At 44.7% G+C, this 13,667-nt stretch overlaps 1 protein-coding gene across 5 annotated transcripts; it reads right to left on the reverse strand.

Moving 5' to 3' along the window:
* Positions 1-4,655: 4,655 nt before the first annotated feature.
* LOC114165874 lies at positions 4,656-8,480 on the reverse strand. Of its 5 annotated transcripts, none has more exons than XM_028050488.1 (7): positions 8,340-8,480; positions 7,978-8,054; positions 7,483-7,575; positions 6,922-7,045; positions 6,070-6,847; positions 5,017-5,805; positions 4,656-4,912 (listed from the first exon to the last, which is right to left on the reverse strand). In XM_028050488.1, exons 5-7 carry the CDS (start codon positions 6,193-6,195, stop codon positions 4,763-4,765), a joined length of 1,065 nt encoding a protein of 354 aa, XP_027906289.1. In that variant the 5' UTR covers positions 6,196-6,847; positions 6,922-7,045; positions 7,483-7,575; positions 7,978-8,054; positions 8,340-8,480; the 3' UTR covers positions 4,656-4,762. The 5 variants fall into 5 exon arrangements, with proteins under 5 accessions (XP_027906289.1, XP_027906286.1, XP_027906290.1 ...); XM_028050485.1 differs by having other exon boundaries at positions 7,483-7,588; XM_028050489.1 differs by lacking the exon at positions 8,340-8,480 and adding an exon at positions 8,146-8,256.
* Positions 8,481-13,667: the final 5,187 nt, after the last annotated feature.

The raw sequence follows: 13,667 nt of genomic DNA on the forward strand, positions 1-13,667 counted from the left end.
CGTCTCATGTCTCACATCTGTCGTCTTACATAGCATGATCCATGTCCCACATCTCACATCCATGTCTCACGTCTCACGTCTTATGTCTAACGTCTCACGTCTCACGTCATCTTACGTCTTACGTACGTCGTCGTCTCACGGCTCACATCTCACGTCATCTTACTTTTCACGTCCCACGTCCTATAACTTTTTACGTCTCACGTCTCATGTCCCACGTCTCACGTCCCACGTTCCACATCTCACGTCTTACGTCCCACGTCCCACATCCCACGTCCCACGTTCTAAGTCTCACGTTGCACGTCGGAAGTTCCACATTCTACGTCTTACGTCCCACGTCCTAAGACTCACATCTCATGTCTCAACTCTCACGTCCATGTCCCATGATCCACGTCTCACGTCTCATGTCCCACGTCTCACGTCTTACGTAATATGTCCCACGTCCCACATCTTACATCCATGTCCCACGTCTCATATCTTATGTCTCACGTCTCACGTTCCACGTCGTCTTACGTCTTATATACGACGTCGTCTTACGTCTCACGTCTCACGTCGTCTTATGTCTCACGTCCCACGTCGTCTTACGTCTTATATCTCACGTCGTCTTATTCTCACGTCCCACACCGTCTCACCTCTCTCTTCTCACGTCCCACGTTCCACCTTCCACGTCTCACGTCCCATGTCCCACGTTCTAAGTCTCACGTCGCATGTCGCACGTTCCACGTTCCACTTCTTACGTCCCACGTCTCACATCTCATATCCATGTTTCACGTCTCACGTTTCACGTCTCACGTCTTATGTCTAACGTACCACGTCGCTTACGGCTCACATCTCACGTCATCTTATGTCTCACGTTCCACGACGTCTTACTTTTCACGTCCCACGTCATCTTACTTTTCACGTCCCACGTCGTATCACTTCTTATGTCTCACGTCTCATGTCTCACGTTTCACGTCCCACGTTCCACATCTCACGTCTCACGTCCCACGTCCCATATCCCACGTCCCACGTTCTAAGTCTCACGTTGCACGTCGCATGTTCCACATTCTACGTTTTACGTCCCACGTCCCAAGACTCACATCTCACGTCTCAACTCTCACGTCCATGTCCCATGATTCACGTCTCACGTCTCACGTCTTACGTAGCATGTCCCACGTCCCACATCTCACATTCATGTCCCACGTCTCACATCTTATGTCTCACGTCTCACGTTCCACGTCGTCTTACGTCTCACGTTGTCTTATGTCTCACGTCCCACGTCGTCTTACGTCTCATATCCCACGTCGTCTTATGTCTCACGTCCCACACCGTCTCACCTCTCACGTCTCACGTCCCACGTCCCACGTTCCACTTTCCACGTCTCACGTTCCATGTCCCACGTTCTAAGTCTCACGTCGCACGTCGCACGTTCCACGCTCCACGTCTTACGTCCCACGTCTCAAGTTTCATATCTCACGTCTCACATTTATGTCCCATGACCCACGTCTCACGTCTCACGTCCCACGTCTCACGTCCCACGTTCCACGTCTCACGTCCCACGTTTCACGTTCTTAGTCTCAAGTCTCACGTCTTACGTATCACGTTTCACGTCCATGTCCCACGTCTCGCATCTTACGTCTTACGTCCCACGTCTCTCGTCGCACGTCGCACGTCGCACGTCGCACGTCGCACGTCGCACGTCGCACGTCGCACGTCGCACGTCGCATGTCGCCCGTCCCACGTTCCATGTCCCACGTCCCATGTTCCACTTTCCACATTCCACGTCTTACGTCCAACGTCCCAAGTCTCACATCTCAGGTCTCACGTCCATGTCCCATGACCCACGTCTCATGTCTCACATCTGTCGTGTTACAAAGCATGTTCCACGTCCCACATCTTACATCCATGTTCCACGTCTCACGTCTTATGTCTAACGTCTCACGTCTCACGTCGTCTCACGTCGTACGTACGTCGTCGTCTTACGGCTCACATCTCACGTCATCTTATGTCTCACGTACCACGTCGTCTTACTTTTCACGTCCCACGTTGTATCACTTCTTATGTCTCACGTCTCATGTTCCACGTCTTACGTCCTACGTTCCACATCTCACGTCTCACGTCCCATGTCCCACATCCCACGTCCCACATCCCACGTCACACGTTCTAAGTCTCACGTTGCACGTCGCATGTTCCACATTCTACGTCTTACGTCCCACGTCCCAAGACTCACATCACACGTCTCAACTCTCAGGTCCATGTCCCATAATCCACGTCTCACGTCTCATGTCCCACGTCTCACGTCTTACGTAGCATGTCCCACGTCCCACATCTCACATCCATGTCCCACGTCTCACAGCTTATGTCTCACGTTTCACGTTTCACGTCGTCTTACGTCTTACATACCACGTCGTCTTACGTCTCACGTTTCACGTCGTCTTATGTCTCACGTCCCACGTCGTCTTACGTCTCATATTCCACGTCGTCTTATGTCTCACGTCCCACACCGTCTCACCTCTCACGTCTCACGTCTCACGTCTCACGTCCCATGTTCCACCTTCCACGTCTCACGTCCCATGTCCCACGTTCTAAGTCTCACGTCGCTCGTCGCACGTTCCACGTTCCACGTCTTACGTCCCACGTCTCAAGTTTCATATCTCACGTCTCACATTTATGTCCCATGACCCACGTCTCACGTCTCACATCCCACGTCTCAAGTCCCACGTTCCACGTCTCAAGTCCCACGTTCCACGTCTCATGTCCCACGTTCCACGTTCTAAGTCTCATGTCTCACGTACCACGTTTCACGTCCATGTCCCACGTCTCGCATCTTTCGTCTTACGTTTCACGTCTCACGTCCCACGTCTCACGTCGCACGTCGTACGTCGCACGTCGCGCGTCGCATGTCTCACGTCCCACGTTCCATGTCTCACGTCCCATGTTCCACTTTCCACGTTCTACGTCTTACGTCCAATGTCTGAAGTCTCACATCTCACGTCTCACGTCTCACGTTCATGTCCCATGATCCACGTCTCATGTCTCACGTCTCACGTCTCATGTCCCACGTCTTACGTCTTACGTAGCATTTCCCACGTCCCACATCTCACATCCATGTCCCACGTCTCATGTCTTATGTCTCACGTCTCACGTCGCACGTCGTCTTTTGTCTTACGTATCACGTCGTCTTACGTCTCACGTCTCACGTCTCATGCCGTCTCACATCCCACGTCTCACGTCCCATGTTTCACGTCTCACGTCCCACGTCCCACGTTCTAAGTCTCACGTCTAACGTCTCACGTACCACGTTTCACGTCCATATCCCACGTCTCACATCTTACGTCTTACGTCTTACGTCTTACGTCTCACGTCTCACGTCTCACGTCTCACGTCTCACGTCTCACCTTCCACGTACCACGTACCACGTAGCACGTCTCACGTCCCACGTCCCACGTCACACGTCTCACATTATTACACTGAAATACTTGATTCTTTTATAAAATAATGGTGCTTTGATTTACTGGTTATAGTATAGCTAAGGTTCTTCTTTGCTTTTTATCCTTCTTCAAATGATAGTTTCTTATTGATTGAAAGAAGGAAGAGAAATGACATTATTTTACCGGAAATAGGAAAGCTAACCTTATGCAACAACAATAATTTGAACTCAACCGAATACTTTCAAATTTTGTCCAGGACTAGCTAGGTCAAATTTTGATCGAGACCGACTTGACAGAATTTGGCCAAATTTTGTACAGAGTCACGCCAACTCAATCAAATACGACTAAATTTGGGCTAGTCCATCTCAACCTTTAGCCTAACCTAACAAAAAATATAAAGTGAAAATTTGGATTGGATATTTTGGATTATCCATTTTGAAAATATAGATTTGGAGAATGGATATCTAATCCATAAAATATATAAAATATAGATTAGATTGATATCCATATCCAATAAAATAGATTTTAAATAGATTTGATTTTTAATAGAATGAATACTAAATGGATTGGATCATAGAAAAAATGGATTGGATCATAAAAATTGGATTTTTTGCCCATACTTACCATAGACACCTACGACATCAATGAATGATATATACTAAGCTTCTGCATCCTTTAAAGTTCCACTGCAATGCTTTCTACCAAGAAAACTGACTTTTGCGTCTATAGGAGTGTTTTGCTTATTCTGCACATTTTTAGCATGTTTAACAGCTTTTGACCAAAGTGACGTGACATAATAGTCTTAATTCACCTCTAAAATAGCCGATTTATACCAAGCCATGCAATAAGAATGCAAGCTGACAGATAGAGGCACTAGTAGCACTTGTGATTATTGATCATGTACCAGCTTTGTTACAGAGGCAGCCTGCATGTTCAACTATGAGGTGATTACCCATTATCCCTATCTCTCCCAACATAGTTTACCTGCCCTTGGCACTCGGCAGAGAGTATGTTATTACCTCATATTTCTAGTTATACTAATATCAGACGCTAATATTTATACTCTTGGAATTATTGAACATTATAAGGACTTTCATAAAACAAGAAAAAACAGATAAATATTAAATGGTTATCAAATCTACTTTCATTCACCAAAATATAATGCAGCATTGTTCTACACTCCCCTTTATCACTTGTCACCCAAAAGTTTAGGCTTTGACTTCTTCTTTTGTCTTCTGCACTGAATTATTGTTAATCTCTTCCTTCTCCTTTTTAGTTTCTACCGCACTTTTTTCTTGTTTCTTTCTCTCTTTCTTCTCATTTAACTTGATATCTTTCTCACGTTTTCGTCTTTTTCATTTCTCTTCCCTTTTGATTCTCTTCCTTCTGAAGAAACTCCAAAGTGGAATGAGTCTTTGGAATCTCCAAGTCCACAATAAGAAGGAAAGGCTCCGAGTAAAAGCACCTTTGTCGGATGTCAAAGAAGCCCTCAGCAAGTTTATTGCCTGACCAAAATCGACACATAATTACACAAACGTAAAATTAAACAATTGGCATGAATCAGATTTTCTTAAACCAATATCGAAAGAACATGGATTGTGAACGTTACCTCTGACTTCCTGATTCTTAGCAGATGTTCCTCCAAATCAGTAGACACGACATTATCCGAATCACTAAATGAAATTGGAAGACTGGTAGTTGTCAATGGTGACAATTTCAGATTATCCCACACAACAAATAGACAGGGCCTCTTCATAAATCCCACACCATCTTTTCTATCTCTATATGAAGATCTTGGGTCCAAAAGTTCAATTTCTTTTGGCTGTTGCAACATATCGCGTTTTTTTGAAATCATTTTCTTTTCACAGATGATACGACCCTTCTCATTTTTCATTTCTCCAAGGCCATACCAATATTTGGAAGTGTAGTCTTGACTTGCATTTAATAGTGGATTTCTCTCACAACCAAAATGAGGAGCCACCTTTGGATTCAACAAGGATTTCTTTGATGGCTCTACGAACCACGATGGATCCAGATTCTTCGCACTTTTGTACAAGTTACGAATGCTTCCTAAGGACAATCTGCCATTCTTAAGCTTCAGAATAGATGCAAGAAGTGGTATGGGGCTGCAGGAAAATTTGTTATTCTTAAGGTTCAGAATAGATCCAAGAGGTGTTGTGAGGAAGCTGGCCAGAAAATCTACAAAATCTCCATCTGCTTCAACAAATCGAACCTTGTTTTCTGATTTACTCACCATTATCTTGATTTGCAAATAATCTTTGGAAACACTTGAGCCAATAACTCGTGAGAAAGAGACCGATCGCTTGGATTTCTTTTTTAATAACACATCACTAAGAGGGGTTTTGGAGGTTAATGCTTGCTTCAGTATGTTAAGTATCTGAAAGAAATAATCAGAAAAAAACAAACCAAGTTTTAAGGCTGTAAATTATAATTACACAAAGAAAATTCATAGCAGTTAACTCTATCAAAGTACAACCACAAAGGTAAAGTCCTGCATCTACAATTTTACAATATAACTAAGAAATTGAGTATCCAAAATTTTTTAACACAAAAGTAATGATTTTGTTCCTCTAAATTATTTTTTGTTATTGGCATAAACTTGAAACTCCTACTATCCAATGTTGGACTATCTAAATATTACCTTTTCTTTATCAAGAAGCACTTCTCTATAGCTTTTGAGTTCTTTGCTTCCAGGTTTTAGGGTTGGTTTAATGAATTCACTAGGAGAGCTGCGGCGCACTCTCAAGTCATCATAGATGAAGAACATGGCCTTTCCTTTTTAACAAAAACACCATCCTCACCAGCAGTCTCTTCCATCATTTCTATTTCTTTTTTCATGAATGACCCGCAGTCGCACTTTACATCAATAAAAGAACTCACCAACAATTTAATTTCTTTTCTTGAACAGTTATGACACATGAAATACTTTGTGGGTTCTGTATCATCCACTGTCACTTTTAGTCTCTGGCAAGACCTCTCTAAGGGGTTGCGCGGAGAATGCAACATTTTTTGGCAGTTGTTGTTCCTGAAAACATCAGACTCCAAATTATTAACACTCTGGTACAGCTCCTTGATGCAACCAAGCCCTACTTGTTGTTCAGACCGAAGCTCCAAAGTATCCTTAAAACTTTGGCACAACTTCTTGAAGCAACCAGATTCTACTTGTTGTTCAAAGGTGTTCTCACGTCCTTGTTGCTGTTCAGAGGTGTTCTCGAGCCCTTCTTGTGGTTCAGAGTTGTTCTCACACTCTTGTTGTTCAGAGGTGTCCCAAAGCCGAATGATAGTTCCCAATGGAAGGGTAAGGAAACTGAAGAGAACATCTACCAATTCCCCACTTGCTTCCGCTACAATTACACGTTCTTTTTTATCGTCCACCCAATATTTCATAGGGATTCTTACCTCTTCGTTGGAACCCATAACTGAAACGTAAAACTAAACAATGTTAACCAATTAAGAAAAACAAAATGTACAGTTTTCGTAAAGTTTCTGATACCTCAAATCAATTGTTGCACGATCGTGGCACTTCCCTAAACGATATTTCTATGAATTTCTCCTGCATTTTACTTTTGAGGAAAGAAGTGACATGATGATAACCTTTTCTATGCCTTGGAATTAAGCTGAAAAGAGAAAAGCATATATTTTGGTTCTTTCAAAGAACAGAGTGACATCAGTTTAAAGTTTTAAAATTTGTGAAAGCAAGAAGTTCAGATCAGGTTTCAGATTAAAAAATTTGCAAAAGTTTCTGAAATATTTTTGCTTAATTTTTATGATTAAGCAGAATTCTTTATTTCCTCAAACTCCATTCACAACAGGCTGTGTAGATCATTAATAATGAAAAACATCCAAAACAAAATATTACATTATATACTCGCCAGCTTGTTGGATTTGAATTGTTCAAAAAGCTACTGTATTGATTCAGTAGCAAACCAAACAGCATAAGGTTCAAGTTGGGAGCCAAAAACAAGCAAAATATTCATCTGATACGAATCAGATATATCAACTCCCTGTGTTTTTTGGGAATAAGACAAGTTCATCAATGGTGTGATTATCGTACTTTTCTGAGATCTGCAGTTACTGTTGAAGTTTGAAGTCCATCCATGAATTTCCAAGAAAGCTCATAGCGTTCTATCTTGGTTCTTAATAATTTCTGGCACAGGACACTTCCAGGAATATGACATCAGATAAAGTATACAAAAAATTATATATATATATATATATATATATATATATATATATATATATATATATATATATATATATATATATTGTTGTTAGGAAGATTGCAGAAATAGAATGAAGTAAAACCCAAATTCATTTGTCATGTGTAAATAATAATAGGTTTCTGAAAAATATCAGGTAATAAATAATAATAATAATAACAGGTAAAACATAGATACAACAAAAAAAATCAACAGTAAAATTTTGTAATATTATAAATAATGAGTATATCTTAAGTTCTTTTGAAATCTTTAAAAATTGATAGAGTATTTTTTTTTTTTCATCATCAATAAGATAGATAACAGTAAAAGAAAACTTCTACAAAACACACCTCTGTTATTGGAATTGGATGACCTTAATTAAGTTGTCCAAACTTGTCCCTGTTTCAAATCGTATCGCCGAGCAACACTGCAAGAGAATACTGAGAGCGTATGAGAAAGAGGAGAGTATTAACAGAAGTGATCGCCGTCAGCTTTTTTCAATTGATTTAAAGACGCACTTTTCTTTGAGAAAGCTTCACCAGTGTTATACTGAATTGAGGGGAAAAAAATTTTTTCGCTGAGCGATGCATTTGATACATGTAAATTCTAGTGTTAATAAATAATCATTTAGAACAACAAATGAACAAGATGAGTAAGACAGTGAGAAACCTGAACTTCAAACAGAAAGTACGAAGTTTCCATGAATGTTTACCTGACCTCACTATCTGGGCAACTAAAGCAGGCAGAGACTCTGAAGAAAGTTTCAAAGAAAAGAATACTACAATATTAGAAATTTTCGTTAACTATTTTACACCTGTGGTGTTCACACGCTAGAGTCTGGTAACAACAACCAATAATGCGTTAAATTTGTAATAATTATTGCCATTGTTTATGCAATATATTATTACATTTTGTTGTGCACTTTGAAATTTAAAAATTAAAAGTAATGCAGCTGAGAGAAGAACTTTTGGGTTATAATAATAAAACGTGTTGTCCTTAAAGATTAGGTAGATATGTACCATGGTCTTGTATTGATTTTATTTTACTATTCTTTGTATGACTGATTACAACCACCTCTGAAGTCGTTTTAAAATATCTTAAATGACTTTATTGTTTTTGGTCTCCTTAAGAATACCAACCAACCAATGTATAATTTTTTTTGATTTCTTGCATTATAATATATCTTACATGACTTTATTTTTTTTGGTCTCCTTAAGATTACCAACCACCCAATGTATCAAATTTTTTGACTTCTTGTATTAGCTACAAATATGAAGATTTTATTAAGTGTACTAACTTTAAATTTCCGAAGTTTATCTAAACTTAAATTAAATATAATGGTAACCCTATATCTAGAGCAGAGGTAAGTGGGTTTCATCGTCACCGTTTCCATTGCTTCCTCTTTCTACTCCTCTTCCTCCTTTTATTTCGTCTATCGTCGTCGGTTGCAACCTTTCACTTGCAGCTCCGTCGTCCTCCTCCTTTTCTTTTCTTCTCCCCTTTGACCCATTCCATTTATAAACATTCCATCATGTAGTGCATTTGGATTTGGCCTATCTTTTATTGCATTAATCACTCCAAAGCTCTGAGTACATGCTAGGAATTTTGTTTGTGTACAAAAATATCGCCTAGATAGTTTTCATGAGAACATTATGTACTGTACTGTACCTAGCCAAACTAAAATCAAGTAAATAGTACACACGTCAAAACTGCATACCGCTTAGTACCCGGATACAACCAGCACCGGCCATCTAAGTAAGTAGCCGGCCAAAACCGACTACTTGCCTAGGGGCTTAACCTACCCCCACACACACCTCAGGAACCTGTTTTAGGGCCAGGCCCACTCATGGCCCAAGCGGGGGCCCAAGCTAGAGCCCAAGTCAAGGCCCAGCCCATGAAATGGTCAAACGTCATTAATGTCTATAAATACACGTGGACCCCATCAGTTAAAGGTACGCAATCATTAATTGCTGATTTGACTTCTTGAGAGCTTTGACTCACTTGAGCTTCGGAGATTCTTCTGCAGGTAACCCCTCCCGGGTCCAAGCCGACATGTATCGAATGGGAAGAGGCCAACTGAGGAGATAGCGGACTACATGGTAAGGTGACTCTTGTGTCTGACTTTATGTTTGTTCTTCTGCAGGAACAATTGGCGCCCACCGTGGGGCACGAGACGAACACCCTTAGTACCCGCTTTTCTCTGAAGATGGTTTCTACCCGTAGCAAGGCTGGAGTTAGCAAGCAAGTTGACGCTGGTCCCTCTGGACCCTCTGGCGTCACCCCTGACTTGGCCGCCATCCTAGACGGCCAGATGAAGATGCAACAGGAAATCGCAGACCTGAAGAAGCGCAATGCTGAAGAGATGGAAGCGCTCAAACAAGAAAACTCCCGCCTCAGGAGGAAAATTGAGGCAGATGCAGACCTCAAGGGAAAAACCAAAGAAACATCTGAAGCCGTGAAGTCTCCGGCTTTTCAACCTACAGAAGAAGAGAGTGAATACAACCCCACCCCCCACACCTTCACCTCCACCCAACAAACCCCTCTCACGACCACACACCCCCAACACCTCCCACCCGGTCACCCAGGGCTTACAGCACCCTCAACAACCCACATTCCCCATAACCTACCCACTACTCTCCACACCGCATACGTCCCACCCTACAACCCACCATATCTTCCCACAACCCACATCCCTCCTCATAACGTTACCTCCACCTTCCCTACCATGATCAACCACCCACCACCACCCCACCTTCCCCATCCACACCAGCCCAGACGCCGCCACCCGTTCACAGACTTCATCTCCAACACCCCTCTCCCAACCCAGTGGGAACCATTCAACCTCGATCGCTACACTGGCGAAACTGACCCCGATGAACACCTCAAAGTTTACATCACACACGTCGCCCTGTACACGTCCCAGGACGCAGTCTTCTGCAAAGCTTTTCCCACAACACTCAAAGGCCCTGCCTTAGAGTGGTTCACCACCCTTCCACCCTACTCCATTGATAATTTTGACACCCTTTCCCACATGTTCTCCACACATTTCGCCGGCAGCCGACCTCACCAAACTACCACCATGTCCCTATTGGGCATCAGACAAGAGCCCAATGAACCACTCAGAACATTCATCGACCGCTTCAGCAAAGCAGCCCTCCGCACACCACACCTTAACCAGGAAATGATACTCCAATGCATGACCCTCACCCTACAGCCTGGACCCTTCGCTAACAACGTTTACCTCCACCCTCCCACCTCCATGCACGAACTCAAGCTGCGTGCTGCTGACTATGTGCGCATGGAAGAGATGCAAACTCTTCACACCCAATTCTGCAACGACTATGCCGTCAACACCATCCATCCCAATCCCAACCCGGCACCCAATTCCAACTCCGCACCCAATCCCACCCCACGGCCTCACCCGCGCCCCGACGCCCGCCCACGTGAACCCCGCCAACCACGTTTCACCAGATATGCCCCACTCACAGTAGCCCGCTCCCGTATCCTTGACGAAGCCCTCCAGGCCGACCTCCTCCCCCCACCCCGCAAAACAACCACCCCCCCAACGCCGATATGACCAAATATTGTCGATATCATCGCAATCACGGTCATACCACAGAAGAATGCAGAGCGCTACAGGACAAGATTGAAGAACTGGTACGCGCCGGCCACTTCCGCCGCTTCATCCGCAGGGATGACCACACCTCATCTCGAACCCACCACCCCTCAAGACACGACCACAGACGACAACCACACACCACCAACCACAATGACCAACCCGCCCAACCCAATGACCAACACTCACAACCAGCCCACACCAACATCACCCCTGCCGACCCCCCCTTGCGAGGTACTATTAACACCATCTCTGGTGGCTTCGCAAGCGGAGGCTCCACCTCATCAGCCAGAAAGAGACACCTTCGCCACATACAATCTATCAACCACATCACCCAGTCCCATCACAGGCGGCGTATGCCCCCTATCGTGTTCACCGACGACGACTTTCACGGCCTCGACCACCAACAGGACGACCCCATGGTCATCACAGTAGAAATCGAGAACTACGCCGTCAAAAAAGTACTGGTAGACCAGGGCAGCTCAGTCGACATCCTCTACTGGGCCACTTACCAAAAACTACAACTCCCAGACACCGCTATGATCCCATACGACGAACCCATATACGGTTTTTCCGGTGAACAAGTCTCAACCCGTGGCTACATAGACCTCCACACCGTCTTTCGGGAGGGAACCCAAACGAAAACAATCCCAATCCGCTTCCTGATAGTTGACGCACCCACGTCTTATAACATACTCTTGGGACGTCCTTCCCTTAACACCCTCGGAGCAGTCGTCTCCACCCCGCATTTGGCCATGAAGTTCCCAGCACCATCCGGTGACATCCTAACCATCCACTGCGATCAACGTTTGGCACGCGAGTGCTATATGGCCAGCTTAAGACCTCAACTCCCAATCCAACAGACAAACCACATCGAACGACCATCTAACTCACGCATAGCCTTATCCGGCGAAGACCTTGATCCCAGAATAGGCCGAGATGCCCGCCTCGAACCAGTCGAGGACACAACCCCACTAGAACTCCCCAACGGCCATTCCATCAAATTAGGCACTGGTTTAAGTCTTGATGAGCGTGCCCCAATTACACCCATCCTTATAAACAACACGGATCTCTTCGCCTGGTCAGCCGCCGACCTCCCAGGGGTAGACCCTAGTGTCGCCTCCCACAAGCTCTCGGTATATAAGGAAGCCCGTTATGTATCTCAGAAAAAACGCAAGCTTGGTGAAGAACGCAGGCAAGCTGCCAAAACAGAAGCTGAGAAGTTGCTGAGCGCAGGATTCATAGAAGAAGCTCACTACACCACCTGGCTCTCTAACGTTGTCTTGGTGAAGAAAGCCAACGGCAAATGGCGAATGTGCGTAGACTACACAGATCTAAACAAGGCATGCCCTCGCGACGCCTACCCCCTACCCAACATCGACCGCCTCGTAGACGGCGCAGCAGGAAATAAAGTCCTTAGCTTTCTGGACGCATACTCAGGGTACAACCAGATACCCATGGCCACAACAGATATGCACAAGACCGCCTTCATCACCGATGACGCCAATTACTTCTACAGGGTCATGCCCTTTGGCCTCAAGAACGCTGGGGCAACCTACCAGCGTCTAATGGACAAAGTCTTCAGCCACCTCACAGGACACTGTGTCGAGGTCTACGTCGATGACATGGTTGTCAAATCCCCAAGCCATCATCAACACGCCATAGACCTGGAGGCGGTTTTTTCCGCACTACGCCGTTACAACCTCCGCCTAAACCCTGACAAATGCGTATTCGGGGTGGACCGGGGTAAATTCCTCGGTTTCATGTTAACTCAACGCGGCATAGAGGTCAACCCCGAGAAGTGCAAGGCCATCATCGAGATGCGCAGCCCTACCACCATCAAGGAAGTGCAACGACTAATCGGCCGCCTCACAGCTATATCCCGCTTCCTACCTAAACTAGCAGAGCAAACTCAGCCCATCATCCAGCTCCTAAAGAAATCCGCCCGGTTCACGTGGACAGAAGATTGTGAACAAATTTTCCTTAAGCTCAAAGCATCCCTAACCTCACCCCCCATCCTCCGCAAACCTGACACTAGCCAACCCCTGCTAGTATACATCACGGCCACCGATCACACCGTCAGCGCTGCCCTCGTCCAAGAAGCAGAAGGCACCCAACACCCTGTTTACTTTGTAAGCAGAACACTCCAAGACCCTGAAACCAGATACCAAATGGTAGAAAAACTAGCCCTATCCCTGGTTCACGCCGCCCGCCGCTTACGTCCATATTTCCAAAACCACACCATAACCGTCAAAACCGATTACCCAATTCAGAAAATACTGCAAAAGCCGGATTTAGCCGGGCGCATGTCATCATGGGCCGTGGAGCTCTCCGAATTCAACATCCGTTACGAACCACACGGCCCCATCAAAGCCCAATGCCTTTTGGACTTCGTCAACGACCTACAACATACACCCATTGAGA

This window comes from Vigna unguiculata, chromosome 10 (genome assembly GCF_004118075.2).
Source record: "Vigna unguiculata cultivar IT97K-499-35 chromosome 10, ASM411807v1, whole genome shotgun sequence".
Classification (NCBI taxonomy): domain Eukaryota; kingdom Viridiplantae; phylum Streptophyta; class Magnoliopsida; order Fabales; family Fabaceae; genus Vigna; species Vigna unguiculata.